Here is a 25,685-nt window from a genome sequence, read left to right on the forward strand (position 1 = left end):
TTGGAAATCGCTTCTGCGCATGCCCAGACACCAAAAATCACGCCTTAGAAGAAGTGATTTTTGGTGTCTTGGCATGCACAGAAGTGTTTTCCAGTGCCATGGACATGTACAGAAGCTGTTTCCGGAGCCATGGAAGAGAGTCCCCGCGCCGCGCTGGTTTAGCGCAATGCGCCGGGACTTGCCAAGTGGGTGGTTCGGTTCTGGGGCGGCTCATGGGCCAGTTAAATGACTTCCGTGGGTCGCTTTGGCCCATGGGCCACACGTTGCCGACCCCTACGGTATATGATCCACTGCTATAAAGCAGCGAACTTGGTTAGCTACAAAGGACACTATTGGTGGAGCTAAATAACTGAAAGAGGACACTTATGACCAAAGCATAATCAGGATTCAAAATCATGTGAGAAGTCTCCACAAATTTAGGAGGTTTTCTACTTCAGAACTCTGCCTGCCAGCTTCTTGGAGGGGTAGAGGGTAACAACACCAGAAGGAATGGGGCTTGTGCAAATCACAGAATCCTAGAATTGTAGTGTTGGGAGGGACCACGAGGGTCATCTTGTCCACCCCCTGCAATGCAGGAATCTTTCGCCCAACATGGGAATCGAACCCATGACTCAAACCCACGATTAAAAGTCTTCTGCTCTACCAAAATAGAACTGTGAATGGAAAGGGGATGCTTGAACAGGGATTCAGTTGAGTCCTGCAAAGAAGGCACCAACAAAGGACCAATGCAGAACCTAAACAGAGGCACCTGTATAAAATCTGCGCACAGGAGAACAACTCGCAGCACAGCTGGAACTGGAAGGGAATAGATTCTTGTAGTACTAGGTCGGGAGACTGCACTCAGGATGGGAATCCTCCCCAGAACAAACAAGGTGAGTGACCACATTAAGAAAACTACTAGATGCAGGCACCTCTTTCTCCCAGGACCAAGCCCTGTCCTGCGACATCAGCAATGGCAGAAATGGCACAAAACAAAAAAAATTCCTTCCAGTAGCACCTTAAAGACCAACTAAGTTAGTTCTTGGTATGAGCTTTCGTGTGCATGCACACTTCTTCAGATACACTGAAACAGAAGTTTCCAGACCCTTCTATATAGTGAGAAGGTGGGGAGGGGTATTACTCAGAAGGGTGGTGGGAATGGTTGATTGGCAGATAGCTGTGATGAGCCTGTTGACGACTGTGTGTTGTGTGTTGAGAAATGATCTCCTAGAGAAGCTAAGTGCACCTCGGGAAACAGTTCACAAACAGCAAGTAGATGGGGCTACTTCCCTCCTCATCCCAATATTTCCTTTCGCAAATCTGTCATTCGCCCTGGCTTAGTTTTCACTGAGGGAGGATAACCCAGATTGCGTATTGGGGTGCAACACGACTGAACGCTCCTCAATGGGGGAGACAACCCTCACACATAGGAAACTGGATGACAGGAAGATGACCGTCCCTGAAGCTCTCTCCCTGATATGCTAGCTTTCTATGTGCAAGGACTTTTTTTTTTAATAAGGAAGTAACATTCCAACAGGTGAACACTCAGTCGAGCTCTGAAGCGGCACAGCCCAGACACGTGTTTGCTTCCAACTCTGCGAGGCCTCGGCTCATGTTGCTCTGTGTGTTTGCTTATCTGCGGCATCTGGCTGAGAAAATGGCACGCTAAGCTTACGTGTGGCTTTCAGAGCAGAACTGGCCCCTCTGCCTCTTTCGCAACCCACGCACGTAGCCAAAAGCCGTCGCCAGCACACCCCTTGAAGAAATAAGGAATTAAACGGGTCTTTAAACTGACACCAGCATATCCTCTCCGAAGCCTCGTTCCTAATTTTGCTGCAGTAAATAAATAAATAATGGCGTGTTTTGATCCTCCCCTTTGCAAATTCTGGCCTTAATTGGCTGCTCTAATAAACAGCAAAATGATTAGAAATTATCCTCTCCCCTCCTTCCCCACCCATGGAAAATAAATCTCAGTCGGTAAAGAGAGCGGGCGAGCGATGGGCTGGGCTGGGGGACCTCCCCCGGCTTAGAGCTCTGCAGAGATTCATGTTGAAGTCAGGCCTGGCTTTAAGTGGGACAATATGCCAGGAATCTGCACGTGGCCTTTCGTACGGAGCGGAGTAGGGCAGCTGTCGCTCCAGCGAGCAGGGCTGTCAGCCTTCACAAAAGAAAGCCATGTAAATGCCAAGTCACAGGTATAAAAACAATCCTTCAAATGCAGCGCCCACGTATCTGGAAAAACCTGCCTGGCTCTTGGTGAGCGAAAACACTGAAAGGATTGACAGAACATCCTCTTCCAAACAAAGTTTCTGACCTAAATCCCAACTTCTGAAGCTGTTTCAGCGGCCCCGCTCTCATTCTCTAGGATGCTGCTGCGTTATTTTGGGGTGGGGTGGGGGGAACGCAGCTCATAAGAACAAGGAGCACTTTTGAGCAGGCATTTTAAAGGTCCAGATTTAACAGTTTCATGGGCCGTCCAAAGGGCTATGCTTCCTGAAAGTGGCCTCATTTGGACACAACGCTAAACAAGCAGTTTAGCACGATGAGGACTAGCTGCTTTGAGCCTCGGATTTGTGCTCACACGCCTTCCCCTCTGCCCCCTGGCACAGCATACGTCACCCAAATATTGAAAATATTGAGGGCCCATTCTGGATCTTTTACAAAAGCTGGATTTTTGTGGTATAAGAAAAAGTGGTTCTTTGGGTTCATTATTCTGGAACCCTAGCTGAATGACCCTGTCATGTGGCTACATGCCAAAAAATAAACTTAAAAAATAGCAACTATACCCACAATAAATGGTTCTGTAAACTGCCCTGACACCTCTGGGTATGGGGTGGTATGTAAATTCAATAAATAAATAAAATAAGTGCAGACAGACCCTTATCCGTGTGGAACCAACTCAGTTTCTAGGGCTCCAGAAGATGCAAGCAATTTATACTGCAGAACATTCAAAGTACTCCTGACATTTGCAGTTTCATGCAAGGCTTCGAAGCACAGTCTCAACGAGACCAGCAGCAATGAGCAATACAAAACAGAAATGGAAGTCTCCCATCTTAATTCCCAAAGTACTTTCAAAAGCCTTGCTTCACACAGGAGTCCATATATGAGGCTCCACGTACTGAGAAGCTACTGGGTGACTGTAGCAGCTGGCTATTCTGATAGCTACTGGACAATGAAGAGAGCCAAAGGCCTTTCAGTGCCACCACCAGCTGCCTGATAGGCTGATGTCCCTCCAGGAACACAGTTGCTTTTGACTGCTCCAAGTCCAAGAAGCCAAATACGGCAACCAGGGCGAAGGCATGGAGCCAGTCAAAGGTATTTAGGGAGGTTTGGAAGGGGACTCTCCATAGGTGGGTGCAGCATCTGCCAAACCCCCTGGTTGCTAAAGCCACTTGAGGTTCCTTCGCTACATGGAGCCACATTCACAGACTTCTATCTGAACCCCAGTCTGACACTACACACTGAATATGGAAGAGGAGTGTGACTGGCTGCTGAAAGACAACTAGGAGGGAGGAAAAGCTGATCAGAGCCAAGCAAGGAGATGAACAGGGCATGGGTGCAGTTATTTCAGAGAATCTCACCAGGAAAGTTTGAAGAAAGTTGGCTAGAAAGTGGAGGAAAGGGAGCAGCAGCGCTTCCCCCTCAACTCAGAAGCCCATATAACAAAGAGGGAATGTAACTGTGCCAACACCAAAGTTTCCCCTTTAAGGAAGAAAAATAAGGAGCTCCTTTTTAGCAAGATTAAGGTTGAGCTGTTGGCTAGACAACCAAGATTATGTTTCAGAGAGACTGTTGTACGAGAGACAAAGCGGAGCGATGGATTTAAAAGTCATTGGCATAGAGATGATAGCTGAATCTGTTCAGGTGGATGAGGCTACCCAGGGGATAAGGCAGTGAAGACCTTTGAGCAAATCAAGACCAGCCAAAATCCCTTCTCTGAACGGGCTGGAATTGTTACAAACACACACACATACCTGCCAAGAGGAGATCTTGCAAAACACACACCCATAAGTACACTGTCTCTCCATAAAATCTAAAGATCATACGGCTTCTAAAATTAGGACGCCTGCTAAATGAAAGTTAACCCGAACAATAACTTTAGCTAAACTCTAGGTCACAAGGACTGAATATAATGAGATGAAGAATATGAAAAGGCCATTCATAATGAAATTCATCACACTACGAATGCCATGCTTAGCTGCCTTATAACGTATAATTAATGATCCTATAAAAATCCAGCACTCCAGACTCTTCCTGCTGCCCACAGAGCTGTTCTTGATGCTGGGCAGGGAGGAAGAGCAGCTGCTGCCACAAACGCTGCCCTCTGAGAAGCATTAGCGGGGTGCTCCCCTCCCCTCCACGTTTGTCCATCAGCTGCCATGGACCCATTTCCATAACTTGCTGAGCTTTGGGGACCCTTATCCAAAAACCAGCGTTCGCAGCTGGCCAGGGAAGATGACAGGCTGTGCACATCGGGAGCACGGGATCAAACAAGCTTGCTATTAGTGCTGATGGCAGACCATCTCTGCAGCAGCTACAGCCTGAGCGAGTGGGCAAGAGCCCAACAGCTTTGCCCTAGGCAAGAGAGGTCTGCAACTGCCAACCTTTGGGCCAAATGCAATGCGCGCCCATCAGGTAGCTGCCCCTCATCTGCCCACTGGAGAACGACCAGTTCAGAAGAAGCAGAGGTCGAGGCAAGGCGAGGCTGTGAATCTTCAGCTAAGCAATCTGTGAATCTGTGCAGGCTGAGCAAGTTGCAAAGTTTATCCCAGCCTGAGTCTGTTCCCCAACAAAATGACCCAAAGTGGGGTTGGGTTGGAGCAGAGAAGCAGACCCACAGCTGCACCCCAAGTCTTGCTGGTTTGTGCTGCTGCCCAGGGCAGAAGGTGAGAGTTTTTCACTATGTCTAGAGCTGGCGATAGGTTCAGGGGATCTGTGGGGATCTAGAGTCAGGGGATCCAAAATTGATGGCAACCCTCCCCCACCTTAGAAGGACACTCAGGGTGTATTGTTCCATGGTCCATGGGAAAGCCAACCTGCCATGGAGAGAGATTTTTGAGCCCTCTGCCTTCCTTACTAGGCTCTAGGAAGGCACCCATGTTGCGGAACCCTTCAAGGGAGATCGAGCCAGGCTCTCTGCTGAAACCTCCCGGCTATCTGTAAAAAGCCCCCTTTTCTGCTAAGCCTTTGACAATCCTCAGAATTAAGTTTTGACAACTCTGGATCTATTTTTGGATATTTTACTGGTGCCATATGCTGCTTGTTGGCTTGTTATCAGCAATTACTATATTATATTTCAACTATCACACTGTATTTTATTTATAACATTTTATGGCTGTTTTTAATAAGCTTCAAGCCAGCTTGAAGGATATATCTATGGACTGGTTTTTGTGCTTTGGTATTTTTGATACCTGGCCAATGATTTTCTTCTCCTTTACTTTTAGGCTATTGTTGTAGAGGGAATCGGTATTTTGACAAAGGGTGGTATATAAACAAACAAACAGGCAAAAATAAAAAATATATATAAATGAAGAAGAGGGTTGACAGAAATGTGTCAGTGATGGAGACAGCAACTGGCGTTCCACTTTTCCTTTGTTACTACTACAGTCATACCTTGGAAGTCGAACGGAATCCATTCCGGAAGTCCGTTTGACTTCCAAAGTGTTCGAAAACAAAAGCACAGCTTCTGATTGGCTGCAGGAAGCTCCTGCAGCCAACTGGAAGCCGGGAAAGCACCACCAGACATTCAGCTTCGAAAAGAACATTCAAAAACCAGAACAGTCACTTCCAGGTTTCGATCGTTCGGGAGCCGAAACATTCAAGATCTAGGCTGTTCGAATACAAGGTATGACTGTATGCATTTCTATAGAGCGTTGATGTCCCCCCCCCAAAAAAAAAATATTCACATAATCTTGGTGAAATCTTTGCAATCGCCCTACACGATGTCATTGATGGGGAACCTGCAGCCTCCCAGGTGCAATTCCCATCATCTCTGAGCACTGGTCACACTTTGCTGGAACTGGAGATGGGCTCCAGGGCATTTGGATGGTCACAAACAGTGTCGTAGCGTGGGGGGTGCAGGGGGGGCCGGCCGCACCAGGCGCAACATCTGGGGGTTAGGGGTAGGGTTAGGGGGCGCAAATCCACGGGTTAGGGGGCACAAATTACTTGCCTTGCACCGGGTGCTGACAACCCACGCTACGCCACTGGTCACAAATGCCCTGTCTGTAAGGTGAGCCAGTATTATTGTCATCCCCAGAAATTAGGCAGAGGCCGAGTGTGACTAGCCTAACAAAACAACAACAACCCCACAACCTGGTGAGTTTATGGCAGAGGTGAGATTTGAATCAGGGACCTCCTGATACACAATTCAGTCTCTCAGCCACTTCTCCCTAAACCTCACCCCCATTTACAAGGCCTTTAATAGCAATAGAAAAATAAACTGTTTGAAGATCCATCTTGTTTTACATCACCACTCCCAGCTGATCCGATATAACAAACGGGTAGTCCATTCCTCCATCAAAAAAAAAAAAGAGAGAGGAAAAAAGCCTTATCCCTCATGAAGCCGTGGTGCTCAGATTCAAGGTTAAAGGATTAAGGCCCAAAGCATTGCATTCCAAAGGAAAGCAAGCCAAACATCAAAAGAAACACAAAAATCAATCCTCTTCACCATGGGAGCAGTGTGAAGAACAAATCAGCCAAGCTGAATCTAACATTTTCTCTGTGTGGCTCTGGGAAAAAAATTAGCACTCTTGTAAGCTTAATGGACAGTTTGGAAAAGGCTTGGCACCAATGGAAAGCTGCTGAGCTCAATTCAAAGCACCAAGGCACTCCAGGAAAGATCCCTGCAGGAGTAACCTGGGTCAAAAATGGTAGGTGGGGCACACTGAAAAATAAAATTAAACAACCACTCCAGCCTAAGTAGCTTTGGGTGCACCCAAAGTCTTCGAGAGGAGCCTTTGAAGTCTCTGTATCTGCAAGTGGCTGGGCATTGCCTTGCACACAGCACTTCATGTCTTGGAGCACAGTTGTGATCAAGGTGGCAAAAAGAGGAAAACACGGAGCTGATGGTCTAGTGAAGGACAGAAACAGTGGGAGAGGGAGGCTTTGTTCATTCCGCTGAATATTTTAAAGACACCTCTGTTTTGTTGAAAGCAGCCTTGCTCCTGAGCAGGGAAACAAGAATTAAATGAGCACGGCAAGTTGTAGGTGAGAATCAAGAGCAATCGGTTTCATTCAAGACGCGGGTTCTTCCTGCCCAAAATCTAAACACAAGCAGCAACATGCTCCAGTTGGTTCAGGCAATCATAACGTTAAGGTGCCCATGGGGGCAAGCTTGCCATCCTCTAAGATTTCAGGGACATGCTAAAGCAAGGATAGATAAAGAACATCAGGTCTAGGGGCCTAATATGACCCTCCAAATCGCTCTCACTTGGATGATTCCTTAGGCTATTTTGCTTTGGTCAGACCACACCTGGTATACTGCGTCCAGTTCTGGGCACCGCAATTTAAAAAGGATGTTGACAAGCTGGAAGGTGTACAGAGGAGAGAGACCAAGATGATCAAGGGTCTGGAAACCAAGCCTGATGAGGAACAGTTGAAGGAGCTGGGTATGTTTAACCTGGAAAACAGGAGACTAAGAGGAGATATGAGAGCCATCTTCAAATATCTGAAGGGCTGTCACATGGAAGAGGCAACAAGCTCGTTTTCTCCTGCTCTGGCAATGGCTTCAAGTTGCAACAAAGGAGATTCCGACTAAACACCAGGAAGAATTTTCTGACAATAAGAGTTATTAGAGAGCAGAATGGTCACCCTCGGGAGGTTGTGGACTCTCCTTCCTTGGAAGTTTTCAAGCAGAGGTTGGATGGCCATCTGTCATGGCTGCTTTAGCTGAGATTCCTGCATCGAAAGGGGTTGGACTTGATGACCCCTGGGGTCCCTTCCAAGACCTCACCATCCCTGAAGTGCTTTTGCTTGGCTGCAAAGCATCCTTGAACTCTGATGAAGCTTTTTGCTTGAGCTGGGGCAGGACAGAGAGGGCAGTGTGAGTGCTGGTAGAAGCAAGCCAAGTGTACCAAGGTAAAACTCACTTTAAATGCTCTGCTCCCCTTTGTCTCTGGCCTCGCCCATCACTGGCATGTTGTCCTCGTGAAGTTGCACAAAAGGGAAAGTGGCCCTTTAGCTGGAAATGGTGCCAGAGGATGGGTGAACGGAGGCAATGGGTGAACTGCCTGGTGGGATCTCTCCAGCCCTATCTGATCAGGCCAAGAAGACAGTGGCTGATCCAAGCTTCAGCACCAATGCTCAAGAAGCAAAGGCAGAGGTCTTGCTATTAGGGTCTTCTTCGATCTTCACCTTGCAAACAGGTCAGACCTTGCTACATGGATGAGCAATCTGGTTACCGTCAACGTTGATTGCTGCAGCCTTAAAAACCTTGCCCAAATTGGGCAAACCTGCCAGAAGATGCAGTCATATTACCTATGTAATATGCTCACTCCCCTTTTAGCTGGGTGACCAGCTGCAGAAGTTACTGTGTACACAGGTTGCTACAGGATTGGTAACTAAAGGTCTGACTCTGGCTCCCAAGGAACTGAAGTGGGCCCACTTGAGAATTTGATTGCAAATAATGCTAGATTGGAAGAAAGCAGTTCCACATAAGGCTTTGAAGAGCAAATGCCTCCCTTTGCTAAAGGCCGCCAGTTGCTGAGCCTATTTGTGGCTGTAATGGGATAAATCCACTATATAGACATCTGTTATGCAACAATGGGCAATGGCATCCATCTGTTGCAGAGATACAGCTCTTATTGACAAGTCAGATTTGTATCTACCGATAAGTCAGCATTTGCACTTTTGTGCAGATCTGTTAAGGGACATTTCATTGACCAAATAAGTGGCTCCCACTCTGTTTTTCTCCTCTCCAAAAGCTACAAGCATCAACATAAACTAATCTGGCACCGGCAAGTATGCCGGGCTGTTAGAAGAGATAGTGACAAGCGGGTTAGCTAAAATTTCTGCTTAACTAAAGAAGGGGAGAGAGGAAAAAGCCTGCAAACAATTTGCAAAAGGGGTTCATTTGAGGCTGTCAAAATGCCAGTTTAAAACCGCTGAGAAGGAAGTCAGGGAAGGGGGAGCGCAAGCAAGTTGCACTCAAGTAAATTCATGAAGCCAACGAGGTGGTTCAAGGTGTTATTAAATTCACCTCCAGAGACAACACACAAGAGTAGAGTTTGGCGGCCTCAGCTGAATGCTGGCACAACTGGCAGCTACTTCTCAAGAGACCCAGAGCCAAAATAGCAGGATTTGATGTGTGTCATGATTGAAAAGAATTGACAGGTGGCCCCGAGAGTAAAATAGCAGAGCCACAAGGTGGAACTGCATATGGAATATTGGGGGGAGGATGTCCAGCCCAGGGGAGAGGGGGGGCTGCTGCTCAGGAAGGTTGGGGGGTATATTTCCACCTCCGGGGAAAGCAAGAGGAGCTGCAGGTAGGCATCCATTTGCATTTGACAGCCTTGATTAAATTAGGAAACAAAAGGTAGAGTAAAGTGAGTATAAAATACACACCCTCTAAAGTTCAGCTATAAAAGAACTGCCGATAATGTGTTTTTAACAAGCAGCAGAAATAATTCCCTCTGCCACCAGCATCACCACACCCTCTTCTCTTACCAGACATTCAGAACAGCTATACCATAAACAAAATCTGAAAGATCCGACATCCCTTCCCAGAATAATCACCATAACAACGCACATTCAAAGAGAGGGAAAGTGCTATGAAATTCTGCAATTGACATTTCCAGCTAACTAAAAATATCAGAGGGGAAATCACACTCCGGAGTGAGATGGAGCCTCAATATACCCAAAATGAGAACATTTAGGTGGTGCAAATAATCTGGGGGGGGGGGGAGAGAAGGAACTCCTCTAAGAAGAACAATTATGCATGGGAAGGGTCCCTCAACATAGCACAGTTCTAGCAGAAAACCTAGGCTATAGAAAGGAGTTCCTGGTCGACAAAACACTGTTCTCAGTGTGGCAGTAGGTCCCATTGAGCACAATTGGCATAATATCCTATTCCTATGCAATGTGCTTTGAGGGACAGCCTCGCATGGTCATAGGAGAGGAAAAGACACATTTTCCTTATGCTTTGTTTAGTTGCAAGATGTGTACACCTGTGCTGGGGACAGCAGGGGCATAGGTGCAGTCTAAAACTTAAGGAAAGCACAACACAATTTGTCTCATTCACAAAATAAATGGTGGAGCATTTTTCATTTGTTTTTGAAGATGTGGCGGTCTTTAAAGAGGTGCAGAAGGAAAGCATCTCAGTCTCCAAAGTTTCTAAAGCGGCAAACTATCAAAAGTAGCATGTTAAAAAGAGGCTGCAAAATGGGGCCGGCACAAATTCTCGTTAGAGATTTCTTCCCCTGCTCCCGGTCCAGAGACCATTCTACACTCCCCAGGGTAAGTAGAAATAGCGCCATCTCTGAGTGGCTCCAAGTTAGATGGGAAGTTTAGGACCAGCCAACCCCTTTCGCTCTCTCCCTTCCAAAGGCAGCGCCTGCAGAAGTAAGAGTGAGTATTGATACCCACGTTGCAATGCTGAGTATCTCTTTCAGCAGATATCAACTCCCAAAAGCTGCAGTGATGAACACTATGCTTTGAACATCCAAATAAGGATAGCTACAATGATTGCATAGGAAATCTCCGGATCTAGGGAGGAGAAAAAGTGTGGGATACCAGTAGTTGGAGGAGAATGCTGCACAGAGAAGGGGGTTCATGATGCACACTAAGCCGAGCTGTGCGTGATCAGTTTCACAGTGACCGGGTAATCTCCACACTTGCGTAAAGATTTAAATCCAAGACACTCCAAATTATACAGTGTATTTTATACTAGGTACTAGGTGACCCACCCTGGGGAAGGAAGCTTTCCTAGAGTCAAACATGGCAATCAGCTGTGCAAAAAAAACTGAAGAAGCATGTAAAATCTCATTGACTGCCCAAGGAAATTCAATAGGGGTGAACATGGCTTGTACAGAATAAGCCCTTCTCCCCCGCCCCATGGCTTCTACCCCTATTGACATGACCAAGCATGAGGTGTGCAGCCAAGGTCTTTGGGTCCGAGGAAGAATGGGAATATCACAAGGCTAAGATCTCTGAAGTGCGAGGCGTAATTATGCACCATTTCATTATTAGCACAGCCTCTGCCTGCATGGTACTCAGGTAAACAGCTGACCTCTTCGCCCACCCCGTTTTCCTTCCTGGTGCAGAGGTATTTATATTCAAAAATCAAGATAAAGAGTAGATTGCCTGGGGGGGGGGGGGAATCACCTCTCCCAGGTGTCAGGAGTGTGCACAAAAGCAGGTTCTGGGCGTATTGATCTTACTGAATACTCACAGAGTGGGTTCTTCAGCACGTAGCAGACCATCTGCATCAGGGAGATGGATTTTTCCTTTTTTTTTTAAGACGTACAATGTGGTTCTGCTTTAGACAACATTTTCAAGGGCCTCTTGCACCGGGGCCTTTCAGGGCAAGTGCATAAGAACGAACAGGCACAGGCCATTAGCAGCTGCAGTTTCTGTGATGTGGGGTGGTAGAAAGTTTCCTTCTGGTAAGAAGCGTTGGCCACTCCACAGCTCCCCCCTCCCCGCCACCGCCCTTTGCCATGCAAGAATAGAACCCAACAGTGCTCATGGGATTTGGCCTCAAGAGAACTAAAGCTTTTGAAAAGAGTTTTTAGCTCATACAGTTGTGGGGAAAGTCCTGTTGATATTATGGGCAGCAAATGTGGATGTTGGTGGGATGTTAGGCACTATGATGGCCGTAGTGGAACACAGGACTAAACTCTGATCTGTGACCTGATCTAGCAAGGTGCTCCTGATCTTTATATCCATTAATTTCGTCTGCCATTCTTCTTTAGGTCGGAATTTCTTCTTGCTTCCATCTCTGGGCTAACAATACTCTTGCCGCTGTTGTTGCATATAAGAACAGTTTGACATCTTGTCTATTAATGTCTTGGCCTATAATACCAAGTAAAAATGCTTCTGCTTTTTAAAAGAATGTGTATTTCAACATCTTTTTCATCTCATTATATATCATTAAAAGGGCTAATGGCCAGGAAATACATTTCTGGCATAGGTCTTCAAAGTCAACAGATGGACCCTGAGCTAAGAAGTTCGGAGAGACAGTAGTTTAGTGGTAAATGATGCTTTTCATGCCCTCCTTTGGCAGCAGAGGAGGAGAAAGATCTCTGCCCCGAGACTCTGAGCTGCTGCCAGTCAAGACATCACAGAACTGAGCTAAATGGATCAATGCCTCTGAATGAGGCATTTCTTCAAACTTCGAGAAATGCGGAAGAACTATTCCTCAAAAGCTGGGGTGGAAGACCTTTTTCAGCCCAAGGCCTGCACTTCCTACTAGGCAACCTTCCAGGAACCACATGCCAGTGGTGGGAGGAGCATCTTCAAAAGTGGGCGGGCCATGAGTGTAGATTTTACCTTTGCACAGTAGGCTAGTGTATATATACACCACCCACCCTACCTTACTGTTCTCCATCCCAGCAAGTAAGAGACGTCAAAGGAGGTTCAAGGACACGTGCCAGTCAGGTAAAAATACTTAAGGAGGGTGAAAAGTATGGGGAAAGGGGTGGCCCGGGAAGAAGTTTGAGGGCCACATTTGGCCGCTGGATATGGGGTTCCCCACTTATGCTGTAAGGCAGCTTTCCTCAACTTTGTGCCCCCCAAATGGCCATACTGGCTGTGGCAGATGGGTTTTGTAGTCCAAAATGTCTGGAAGGCAGCAAGTTAGGAAAGGCTTTGCTCTAAGGATTGCTAACCTGGTTGCATCAAGGAAAGAAGCAGCCTTCCAAATCAATTTCTGCCTCCCTGTGAGATACTCAGGCACAGATGGAATGGGCAACGTTGATTAAAGCCTCTGTTAACTGGAGAAAGAACAAAATGATCCCATGGCAAAAGTAAATGAAGAAGATCAAATGGGTGGGGCAGGTCTCAGCTTTTGCAAACAAACTGCTTGAAGTGAAACTGAAATCAGACTTGCCCGCAGACGTCTTCCTCTGGGTAGCTTGAGGCTGAATCCTGACAAGACAGAAGTACTGTTTTGCAGGGACAGGAGGCGGGCGGGTGCGGAGGACTCCCTGGTCCAGAATGGGGTAACTGGGCCCCTGAAAGACCAGGTGCGCAGCCTGGGAGTCATTTTGGACTCACAGCTGTCCATGGAGGCGCAGGTCAATTCTGTGTCCAGGGCAGCTGTTTACCAGCTCCATCTGGTACACAGGCTGAGACCCGATCTGACCGCAGACTGTCTCGCCAGAGTGGTGCATGCTCTAGTTATCTCTGGCTTGGACTACTGCAATGCGCTCTACGTGGGGCTACCTTTGAAGGTGACCCGGAAACTGCAATTCATCCTAAATGCGGCAGCTAGACTGGTGACTGAGAGTGGCCGCCAAGACCACATGACACTGGTCTTGAAAGACCTACATTGGCTCCCAGGACGTTTCCGAGCACAATTCAAAGTGTTGGTGCTGACCTTTAAAGCCCTAAACGGCCTCTGCCCAGTATACCTGAAGGAGCGTCTCCACCCCCATCGTTCTGCCCAGACACTGAGGTCCAGCGCCAAGGGCCTTCTGGCGGTTCCCTCCCTGCGAGAAGCCAAGTTACAGGGAACCAGGCAGAGGGCCTTCTCGGTAGTGGCACCCGCCCTGTGGAACGCCCTCCCACCAGATGTCAAAGAGAAGAACAACTACCAGACTTTTAGAAGACATCTGAAGGCAGCCCTGTTTAGGGAAGCTTTTAATGTTTGATGCATGACTGTATTTTAATATTCTATTGGAAGCCGCCCAGAGTGGCTGAGGAAGCCCAGCCAGATGGGCGGGGTATACATATTATTATTATTATTATTATTATTATTATTATTATTATTGAGCTTTAAAAAGATGCTCTCCAAGAGGCAATGAGATGCCTCTCGCCACACAAAGGCCATTTTAGCTTCCAAATGCTGAGCCCCACCACCCTCCGCACCTGCCTGCCTCAGGGGTCCCCACTGAGAGGCCTGTATGTTCTTGGGACCTTTCCTCTTGCCCTTGTGCACATCGCCCGGCAGGCACGTCACCTTGCCTGCTGTTCTTCCCACAGATAATAGAAAATAAATTGCAATTAGATTTGGTAATTGTAGATAATTAAGTCAAAATGAGCAGTTAATTATAAAAAAAAATATGTTTTTCGGGTGTTGCTTGTATCATTTATTTTCTTTCGAAACTCTAATGTCTCGCTTGAGCAAGTTTAATATTTTGAATACTTTTAACCCCTTTTTTTTTAAAAAAAAAGCAAAACAAAGAACAGCACAAACAAAAAAATTCCTCCTTTTAAGTGGAGCCTTGCTTAGCTGAGAATTAACATTCAAGTTTTTACCCCAGGAGTTCATGTCAACCAGAAGGTAGAGATAACTTCTTTTCTTGATTATTTCTGTGTTTTGTTTTTCAAATAGCAAAAAAAGAAAGAAAAGTCTTTGGCATTTCAATGACACAGTCCAGCTGCACAGCATCATTCTCCAGCCCCAATAATCACATGCACCCTTTTCAGAGACTGAAGCAAACATCACTTCCATATTCAAATGCATAAAGGAGACAAATGGACTTGTCGTCTTAGCCTCCTCTGGCTTTACATTAGATTAAATTATTTAGGGCGCATTCATCTGGTAACCTTTGCAGAACTGATGAATGAATACAGGAAGCAAACTTTCCAATGTCTTGCTGCCAAACTTCACGACCGGCTGGCACAGAGACTCGGGAATGCGCAATTGCACACTAATGCTATAAGATTACTGCATGTCTCCATCAGAAAAGTGAGACATAAAGACGGACAGACAATCACACAGAATCCCTAAGTCTTGTTTCTCTCACAACCTATGTTATCTCTCCCTTCTCGATATAGGAGGCTGTTGCCACTAACAAAAGACCTGCAGATGCTGAAAGTAGATTGGGATGCTGAAAGTAGAGTGGGAACATTTGATACTTGTGTTTTCTAAGTATTACATACAGGTAACTTGCAGATTATGTGCATTTAACTGCATGTGACAATTTAAAAATAAATAAATAAAAAGGGTGGAAAGGAGATGGGCATCTGGAGTATTCTAACCACCGTATTTTTCACTCTATAAGACGCACCCGACCATAAGACGCACCTAGTTTTTAGAGGTGCTATGATGCTCATGTACTGCTTGTGGGCTTCTCACAGGCATCAAGCTGGCCACTGTCTGGCCACAGTGCTGGCCACTGTCTCCGTGCAGCACCCCTTCAGCGAAGCGGGAGGAGGAACAGAAGGGGCTCCGTTCCTCCTCCTGCTTCGCAGGAGAGGGGCTTCGCGTCTCCCTTTCTGCACAGCGTCTCTCCTGCGAAGCACTATTCGCTCCATAAGACGCATTCACATTTCCCCTTACTTTTTAGGAGGAATAAAGTGTATCTTATGCAGCGAAAAATACGGTATATGCGATTTTGGTTTTATGCGCTATCCCCAGAATGCAGCCTCCATGTACGTTGAGGTTACTGTACTGTGTTTTGGACAAAATCAAACATAGATAAGTCCGTTTATGGTCACCTCTATGATGAAGTGACACATTATCTATCTGCACAGGGAAGATTTCCTGCATGAGAAAGGAGGAAAACCCTGTCCGTAAGAAACAGAAAAGCTAACACATCCAATTGTGGAACTGAGTTTCTAAGCAGTTTTGATCATTGTTCAGACAAGGGTCACCAATGGAAACTGAAGGCACTACCTTCAAGACAAGGAAGCAAAGTCAGACATGCAGGTCTGAACACAGCACTAAAAAGCCAAGTTCAGTACAACTGGCTTTGTTTCGAAGGCAAAATGATGGTGTGGGCAGCACACGCTGATGCATGTTTACTCAGAAACAAACCGAATTGCGTTCAATCTAGCCCTCCACCTGCCCAGAGAATCGAGACCTTTGCAGGGGGTCGTCCCTCAGCCCAGTCTCGAAGCCCAAACTTGGAAGGGAACTTTTCCCTGCATTTGTTGCTGCAGCAAATGTCGAGGTAGCCCTCGAGGGATGATTCAGAGATCAATGCTGGCTACAATCACAGCCCCAGAACTGGAGAAGCGTAGTGTTCAAACACAGAAAGAGAACATTGAAAACCTTGGCTATGAAAGCACATGACACCCAATGAGAAAAACACAGTGAGTGCTACCCAGTGATTGCTCCTGTCTCTCCCGGTGCAGGCACTTGTTATAAGGAGTTCCGCATTTGCATTAATTAACGGAGAGATAGGCAGACCCTGTGCAACTCTGCCCATCCTAGGGTAGGGCTCAAGGAGGTGCCCTCTGTCCCCCCCCCCCCATGATTATTAGTACTTCTGTACAGAACTCTGCTTCCGCACTTGAAGAACTACAGACCTGGGTCAAACTAGAAAGGTTGCCAGGGGACACTTTTTCAGAGCACCTCTGCTGAATTTCAACTCCAGTGTCCCTAAGTGACTGCCTTTAATGCAGGCTCCCAAGGTCTACTTTCAAGGACAGAAGCCCAGGTCCAGGTCTCTGCACCCGCCACCCCACAGTCTTTATTGACTATATTGTCATCCCATGATGTTACTTCCATTCTTTTTGGCTTGAAGCATTTAATCCGAGAGAAGGGAGGAAGAGGTGAAAGAAAATATGTTTTTTAGCATTCTGTAAAGCCCTTTAGACAAATCATAAAATATACTGACACATGAAAGTGCTTAACAGAGGAGCACAAGACCAAGGTATTACCTGAGGCCCCCACAAGTGCCATTCATCACTGGGGCCAAGCCGCCTGGTCTCATCAGCACTTCATCAATGAGCAGTTCTTCCGAATTAGGAGGCTGGCCTTTAAACCTGGGGTGGGGAGAGAAGAGCCACATATCATGGTAAACATGCACGGTGCTGAACAGCCAAACCTTCGCCCCTTCTCTTCCTTTCCCCCTTTACACAACAAGTAAATTAAACACTTAAACTGCAATCCTACCCACACTTAACTGGAAGTAAGTGCCCTTGACGTCAACAGGACTTATGTTTGAATAGACATGCCTAGGCATGAGCCATCGGCCTCCAAGCCAAAAAACCCTAGATTTATTAGAATCCTGTATTATTTTCTATGGAGGGGGCAGTTCCACGAATACTCCTTGATGCAGTCACAAAGCAGTGGTGCCAGGTACTGAGGTCAAAAGCAGTGCTGTGTGCTTACCCACCAGATCTCTCAATTGCTCAAGGAGTCACTGGATGAGGGAATCAGAAGCGGGCTTTTGAATTCTGAATTTGCGATCAGCGAGTTCCGCAAATGTATTGCCAGTTGGGCAAACTTGCAAAGAATGTCTGCTCCATTCATACCACAACATTCCAGACAGAAGAATGGTTTTGTTTCCATCCCTCCACCTTTTGATAAATTTAACCCAGAAAAGAAAATACCATTTTTTAATAGAAATAGCAATTTATGGAACGTGCAACTGAGGTCACAAATAGGTTAGATGGCTTTAAAGAGGGTAAGATGATTTAGGTAAGAACGTGTTGAACTTGCCATTATTAACTAGAACATGGGTGGGCAAACTAAGGTTCTAAATCCGGCCCGCAGATGGTCTGGGAATCAGCGTGTTTTTACATCAGTAGAAAGTGTTCTTTTATTTAAAATGCATCTCTGGGTTTGTTTGTTTTTTAAAAAAGGAAGGAGAACTATTGACTTCATGTCTTGTGTGTTGTGGGCATCTCAGAGGCACCTGGCTGGCCAGTGTGGAAAACAGGGTGCTGAACTATGTGGATTTTTAGTCCGATTCAGCTACAAGGCTCTTCTTCCGACACCATTACTGCTATCATGGGGGCTGGCAGCTGTGCTCTCGTTTCTTTAGGGTTTATGCTTGTGCAATGGAAGTTTCCCCAGCTCCTTGCCCCACACCCTCCCCAAATCTGCTCTGGAAACCCACAACAGATTTAGGGGGAGGAGAGGGGGGACAGTTTCGTTGTGCAAGTGGCAGCACTACTCTGGATACAAGCCTCTGTTTACAACTAGCTAGCTAGCACACACACAAGCAGAGAGCATCAAGACAAGCTGGAGAGCTGGGTTTTGCCAAAAGGAAAAGAAAAATGTTGCGTTTCTCAGCTAGTCTCTGCAGGCATTTAGGTTGTATTGGTGCACTTTAGTGGGGCTGAAAGTCGTGACTGCCTAGCAAAACCTTAAAAGAAAAAGAAAAAAGTTTTCATGCCTCCAAAGATGGAGGTTGTATTTAGCTATCATGGCTAATACTGTTGAGAGACCCATTTATCCTCTATGAACTTAAATTAATCAATACATGGGAAGGAGCAGAGCGGAGACAGTAAAGGATGCCTCTGGTCTTCCTTTTGCAGCTTTTCTGCCAACCAGCACTTTACAGAACGTGCAATCTTCTCAGCAGAAGCTGGATGCAGCAGATGTGAGGATACACAATAAGAAAAGCGTAATTGCAGAGGCATTTAAGAGTCCCGTCGTTGGGCAGTGGATGCCCCACAGAGCACTCTGAGAACGACTTTCAAAACAACAACATTGCCTCGCACAGACTTCAGGCCTTCCTTTTCTTCCTCCATTAGCAGGAACATATGCATGGATTAAAGATATTTGATCATTAAAAATCCATCTGCTCCTACTTAGTTCTTCACCTTTGTTTGTGACCCCAGTAGTCTTCTAAAGTACACAGCTCTGATTGCCTCTGATCAAACAGGCATTTTAACAGCCAAAGCAACACAGCTTGCTTTTGAACAGCATCTTACAGACAAAAGAAGAGATCAGGGAGGGAACCTTGGGAGCTACCCTGTCTTTGCTGGCCATTGACACTGAATGGGACCTCATTCTGAGCTTTTATGTATTTATTGGTGTCTGGAGTCCCCTCTCCTCTGCTGCTCCCCCCCCCCAAGTTAATTTTGGGAAAGGGAAGAGGGCAAAGTGCCCTTTCAGGCAGTCTCCTCTACATGGTTATACTTGCATGGAGGAAAAGAGCAGGGCTGTGTCCTTTGGCCCTGCCTAGTTCATCTAGCTGCAGGAGACTCTTGAGAGTCCCATGGACTGCAAGAAGATCAAACCACTCCACTCTGAAGGAAATCAGCCCTGAGTGCTCACTGGAAGGACAGATCCTGAAGCTGAGGCTCCAAGACTTTGGCCACCTCATGAGAAGAGAAGACTCCTTGGAAAAGACCCTGATGATGGGAAAGATGGAGGGCACAAGGAGAAGGGGATGACGGAGGACGAGATGGTGGGACAGTGTTCTCGAAGCTACCAGAATGAGTTTGACCAAACTGCGGGAGGCAGCGGAAGACAGGAGTGCCTGGCGTGCTCTGGTTCAGGGGGTCACAAAGAATTGGACACGACTAAATGACAACAACAAGTCCATCTAGCAAGCACACTACTCTGTGGAAGAGATCCCTAAAGAGGCTTAAACTCAATAGTGGTCTGATTTCAGTTCCAAATGGGTTTAGGGCTGTGGGGAAAGAGATGCTCCATTTTTTGCATGATGCCCAGTCATGAAAACATAGACAGCTACTGCAGAGGGAGTCGTGAAAAGAGCCACTGAAGTAGCTGGAGATGTAGGTTTGTGTATATATATATATATGTGTGTGTGTGTGTGTGTGTGTGTGTGTGTATACATGGCAAACCCATAGTCAGATCCCTGCTTAGCTATGAAAAATAACTGGTCAGGCTTGGCCAAGTCACCACCTTTTACTCCAACCTGAGACTAGAACAAACTCTTTGAAGGATTCAACAGATAACTCTGCAGATGGAGAAATCAAAGGACGGGTCATGTCATATTAAATGGCACGGGAGACTCCTCAGCTCAGCAGTAATGAATATGTTTTGATTGCAGAAGGTCATAGAATGAAAGAAATGTAGAGTTGGAAGGGAGCCCGAGGGTCATCTAGTCTAACCCCCTGCAATGAAGGAATCTAAATTAAAGCATCCATGACAGATGGCCACCCAACCTCTGCTTCAAAATCTCAAAGGAAGAAGAGTCCACAAACTCCCAAGGAAGACCATACCACTGCCAAACAGCTCTTACTGCCAGTTCCTCCACGTGTTTAGTTAGAATCTTGTAATTTGAAGCCATCGGTTTGAGTCCTACCCTCCAGAGCAGGAGAAAACATCCTCCATGTGGCATTCCTTGATATAATGTGAGGTCCCAGCACCTCACATTAAAGAAACTAAGATGAGTTGAGAAAGACTTTTCTTGGCCTGTTTCTAGAGAACGAGAGGCTGAGTATTGTTTCACTTCCCACAAGGCTTCTGAAGGTGGGACAAATGGTGAGAATCAGCAAAGCCTGCACAATTTATCTTATCTGCAAATTTTGTATCCTGCCCTTCTTCATGAAATGAGCACGGGGCAGGCCACAAAACTACTAAAAGTGACCAAAAGAATAATTAAAACATCTAAGACCCACAATCCATTTTTTATACGACATCCCCCACTATCTGTCAATCTCAATATAAAGTTACTGCTGAATATTCATAGGCCTGCTTATTTATGGCTTATTTTCACCTGGTATTGAAAAGGAACCATTCTCAGCACCTGCCTTACATCAAGGGGAAGATCATTCTACGGTCAGAGGGCCACCACCAAGAAGGCCCTATTACACATCGCTGTAGCCCAGATTTATTTATTTTTTTGCAACAACCAAAAGGGCCTCCTCAGTGGATTGGGACAGTAGAAGATAAATGGCTACAAGTCCTCTCTCTCTCTCTCACACACACACACACACACACAGAGGACTTGCAGGAGGCAAGGAGATGGTGACAATTACAATGTCTGGCTTGTAAAGGAAGTCAAAAGTGGTGGACCTCTGCGAACATAATTCGTCTTAAAGATCTCAAGTTCGTGTTTAAAGTAAGGGGACACACTATGAAGTTCACAACACTATTTCTCCTTGGTTTTTGAGATTTATTGCCATTGTACCTCTCCATCCTCCAAAACAAAATTCTATGCTAGACTGTTATGGAGATAAGCTTGAAAAATACGATGGTTCCATGTCTTGAAGTCTCAGAGGCCTCAGTACAACCAAGCTTCCAAAACACATGAATTACAAGCTTATCTCACACAAAAAGTAAAGAAAAGGAAGGAAGCCATCGAATGCAGGTTATTTTGTGATGAGATGGTATGGAAGACGGTTTTGGTACCTCTTTGAAATCAAAACCTCCCTTGAGGAAATGCTATAATACTCGAAACACATTGGGCAATAAATAATCTTCTAGCACCTCTGAGATTCCTTCCCCTTTCTGCCTCACACTCAAGTACCCAACTCAAGAGTAGCTCTGTGCTGCTGTAAGTGGCAATTGTGTTTGCTGTGGGCGTGCTGGTGTTTTCTGCCGCAAATGCTTAAAGTGTGAATGACAGATGTGCGTCCTTCAACATCCATATACATGCACTGGGAAACCACAACACAAATCAGGGCTCTCAGGTGAGGGTACGCAGGTGTTTAGGCATGCATGCCTGTCATTCACATCTTAAGAATTTGCTGTGGGGAAAACCAGTATAACATCAGCATACCCACAGCAAATGTAACTACTACATAAAACGTGGAACCTCTCCGAATAACTCAGGCAGAGATTAGAAATCATGTCAGGTCAGAGCCAGCTGGGTACATGGTGTGAAGTTCAATCCACAAGTCAGTTGTCTACCCCTGCTCTCTACAGGGCACCTAAAAGTCACCCACCCACCTTTCCCAATTGATATCTACTTGCACACCCAGATCGCTTCTATGCTTCCCCAGTACAACTCCCAGCTTCCATGTTTCAACTAGCTTTGAACTGCCTTCAATCTTTTTCATGCTTAATAGTAGTGATGGGGCAAACGGAAGGAAGCAACTGCTAAAGTCTGCCTTAAATGGCTGAAGCAACTCTCTGAGACCTTGCAGTTGGGCATAGGATGTTTGCTTATGGGCACCAGAGAGTGGGAGTTCACTGAAGTACAGCGACATCCTCTTTTTAGATCAGAATTAATCCCCCACGCAGAACGAGCCTGATGGAGCTCAGAATCTCGAAGAGGCTCGCAATGCATCGTATTCCTCGATGCCATCATTGCAAATGCTAAACTACCACAGTATCTGAGCCATTTGCAATGTAGCTTTAACCAAATTGTTCCCATGACGCCACAGATGATTAAGGCAGATCACACATTTTTGTGGAACTAATGTCTTTTGGTAAATTAGAAAGCTTGTTGTGTTTTATGAGTTCTTCTGTGGCCTGAAGAGGAGTTTAAGAAATACTCATCTAACCCAGCACCACTGAGTGCTCACTGGAAGGACAGATCGTGAAGCTGAGGCTCCAATACTTTGGCCACCTCATGAGAAGAGAAGACTCCCTGGAAAAGACCCTGATGTTGGGAAAGATGGAGGGCACAAGGAGAAGGGGACGACAGAGGACGAGATGGTTGGACAGTGTTCTCGAAGCTACAAACATGAGTAACTGCGGGAGGTAGTGGAAGACAGGAGTGCCTGGCGTGCTCTGGTCCAGGGGGTCACGAAGAGCCGTACACGACTAAACGACTAAACAACAACAACCCAGCACCAGATATCGGCCTAAGAAAGATGTCAACAGACCCACCCACCTTCCATAAACCCCGACAGAACTCAAGCAGAAGTCCCATTTCCGACACTCCTCCCCAAACTCACCGATTGTAGTCAAGCCTGGATTGGTGGAGCTGCTGTTGCTGAAGCAGCAGTTTTGCCTCCTGCTTGGCTAACAGATTCTGAAGGCGTTCTTTCTCGATTTCCAGCTCCATCTTCTGAAGCAGCAGCTGCTTCCTCCTTTCTTCCGACAACCTCTTACCGCGCTCCATTTCTTTGGGTCTCAAGTCCGTGCTGCCGTTCAGTCCAGGAGTATGCGACGGGCACGAGCAACACGCAAAGGATTCACAATGTGGTCCGGGGTGCATTTTTGGAACGTGGCAGCCCTCTTGGAAAGAACCATGATCCGAGCTGCCCGGTTTCTTGTGGAAAGAGCAAGTCTGAAGGGGACAGCTGTTTCTCCTCTGCTCCGTGGCAGGAGTTGTTTTCTTGTGGGGAGGCAACTTTTGCCTCGTTGGCGAGACCACATTGTTGCACTTACCATGCAACCCATTGCCCATCATGAACTCGTTCCGCTCTTCTTGCCGATGACCCTGGGCTGCAGCTCGATGAGCATGACTGTTCCTGCAAGACTGAGACACAGGCATGTGGGTAGGACTTCCACGTGCCATTCTGTTGTTCTTGTATAAGGCCTGTGACTGAGCAATGCTAAGGTAGGATCCATCCAGTTCCGAAGATGACAGAGGTTGACAAAGGCTTCTATGGTTGGACATCTACAAGGCAAAAACAAAAACCAACCCACTTTAATTTTTAAAAATTCCATTTAAAATATGTTGAATTGTTTCTATTCTAGTTCTCATCGCTGGCTCACAACTTGCAGCGGTTTGATGATCGACACCTAACACAACTCAACAGAAAATGGGTTTCAAGTGGAAGAGAGGAATATGCTATCAAATCTGCAATTTAATTCCGTCTACACAGGTACAATAAATATAAAAACCACTGCCTGCAGGATTTGGGGCATAAACAAGGTACTTCAGCCTATCAAGGAGTTGCGAGTATCTAGGGTTACATAAAATCAACTTGAAGTGTGGCAAAAAAGCATTAAATGTTAATGTCTGAAAATGTTTAATTTTGAATACAGAGCCAAGAAATCCATTCAGCCACTATAAATACTGTCTGATTGGCCATTACACAGCAGGGGATTTGATGTAAAACATTTCACCTTGCGCTGAATGGGATATTACTTACTGTTGGAAATTTGATGAGAGTTTTTGAAATATCCTTACAGAAACACTGATAAAGAACTAGACCACTTCCTGTAAAATACGGTTCTACATCAAAAGCTGTCATTCAACTACAAAACACGTTTAAATCCTACCACATAAGTGATTTCTTTTTCCAATTAAGTTGGGCTGGTGATGAGAGACTGATAAAACTCCGGAGCTAGAAAGACATGTTAATTTGCATTTGTTGACCCAATCCAAAATGTGGGGAGCGGAGGCGCCCCGACTGGGCCCATAGTTCATGTATGTTAACGGGCACTAAAAATCCCAGTATGTACCACAGAGCACTCTTGCACCATAGTTCACTGAAGTTAAACAACGGCATTGGATGAGCCATCCCCAAGGTTTGCAATAGATGCTCAAAGCGCTCTTTAAATCTGAGCATTTATTTCAGGAACAATATTGGACCAAAACTGTTCCAGGCTGGATTTGTGTAAGAAATTTTCCAACCTTTAAGTGTGTTTAAGCACAGAATCCAAGGTCTACAAAGACAGCAAGAATGTTTTGATGGAGAGTATGGACAGGAAAACCTTAAAACGTTGTTCTGAAACTGTGTGTAACAACAGCCTGACAGCCCCTTCTCTATCACAACTTATAGCAACAAACACACCCAAAGGGAATGTTCTTGGAAGGCGAAGTGCTGGGAATGACTCCCTGTCCGAAACCATGGACAGCCACTGAACCTGGTTGACCCACATGGCCCGAATTATCAGCTTCCTAGAGGCAAAGAACATTTCCCACAATGCTCAAGGGTTACACTTCCTCAGGGGAATGTACCCCCTTCATTGTAAGATCTCAGGAGGGTTCACAGAATAAAACACAGGACAAAAATAAGTAAAACAGCAAAACAATAACCCCTCCCCTTCCCACTGACACATTTAAACGGCTGTAGGACATCAATCAGTCAAAGGCCTGGTTGAAGATGAACATTTTCGCCCAGCATCTAAAAGAATACAATGAAGGTGCCAAGAGAACCTCTCTGGGGAGAGCCTTCCACAAATGGGGTCCACCACTGAGAAGGCCTGTTCTTGTGTTGCCACCCTCTGGACCTCACGTGCAGGAGGCACACAGAGAAGGGCCTCAGAAGATGATCTCAGGGTCCAGGTAGGTTCATATGGAAAGAGGTGGCCTGAGCAGTTTAAGGCCCCTTTTTCAGATTTGTAGCATTTCCTTTGTCCAATGAGCTCAGGGCATAGGTTTCTATCTCCGCCACCCCCCAATAACTGTGGGAGATAGATCACCAGGCTCTTTATGGATGAAGGTGGTTTTGAATATGGGCCCATTTCAGTCTCCATCTGTAGCCTAGGCTTGTTTTATGGCTTACTACTCAGGGTTTGCCTGGGGTGAGACAAACCATGAGTCTGGGTTCAAACTCATTGCTAAGTCAAACCATGGCTTGGTTCACAGCAGCAGGGAGACCAGAGGAGGAGGAACACTGTTTTCTCTTTCATGCTAAAGGCGTGGTTTGGCTCAGCATTGGGTGCTGTGGACTAAAACACTGAGCCTCTTGGGCTTGCCAATCAGAAGGTTGACGGTTCGAATCCCTACAACGGGGTGAGCTCCCGTTGCTCTGTCCCAGCTCCTGCCACCCTAGCAGTTTGAAAGCAGGCCAGTGCAAGTAGATAAATAGGTACTGCTGCAATGGGAAGGTAAACGGCGTTTCCATGCGCTCTGGTTTCCGTCATGGTGTTCCATTGCGCCAGAAGTGGTTTAGTCCTGGAAAGCTATCTGTGGACAAACTCTGGCTCCCTTGGCCTGAAAACGAGATGACTGGACTTGACCGTTCAGGGGTCCTTTACCTTTTTATATATATATCTAGTCCCGCACTAGGGATGCGGGTGGCGCTGTGGGTTAAACCACAGAGCC

General features: G+C 46.2%; 1 protein-coding gene across 8 annotated transcripts in view; it reads right to left on the minus strand.

Moving 5' to 3' along the window:
- The window catches only part of KIAA1328, a gene marked incomplete at its 5' end in the record, with an annotated part of 249,014 nt that overhangs the window by 50,211 nt on the left and 173,118 nt on the right, over nucleotides 1–25,685 (minus strand). For all 8 annotated transcript variants that reach the window (XM_079994888.1, XM_079994893.1, XM_079994889.1 and 5 more), the window contains 2 exons: nucleotides 16,750–16,854; nucleotides 22,639–23,306. In XM_079994888.1, the coding sequence (XP_079851014.1) occupies nucleotides 16,750–16,854; nucleotides 22,639–23,306 (773 nt within the window). The remainder of the gene's footprint in view (nucleotides 1–16,749; nucleotides 16,855–22,638; nucleotides 23,307–25,685) is intronic.

The sequence above is a fragment of the Podarcis cretensis genome (assembly GCF_951804945.1).
Source record: "Podarcis cretensis genome assembly, chromosome: 11".
Classification (NCBI taxonomy): Eukaryota; Metazoa; Chordata; class Lepidosauria; order Squamata; family Lacertidae; genus Podarcis; species Podarcis cretensis.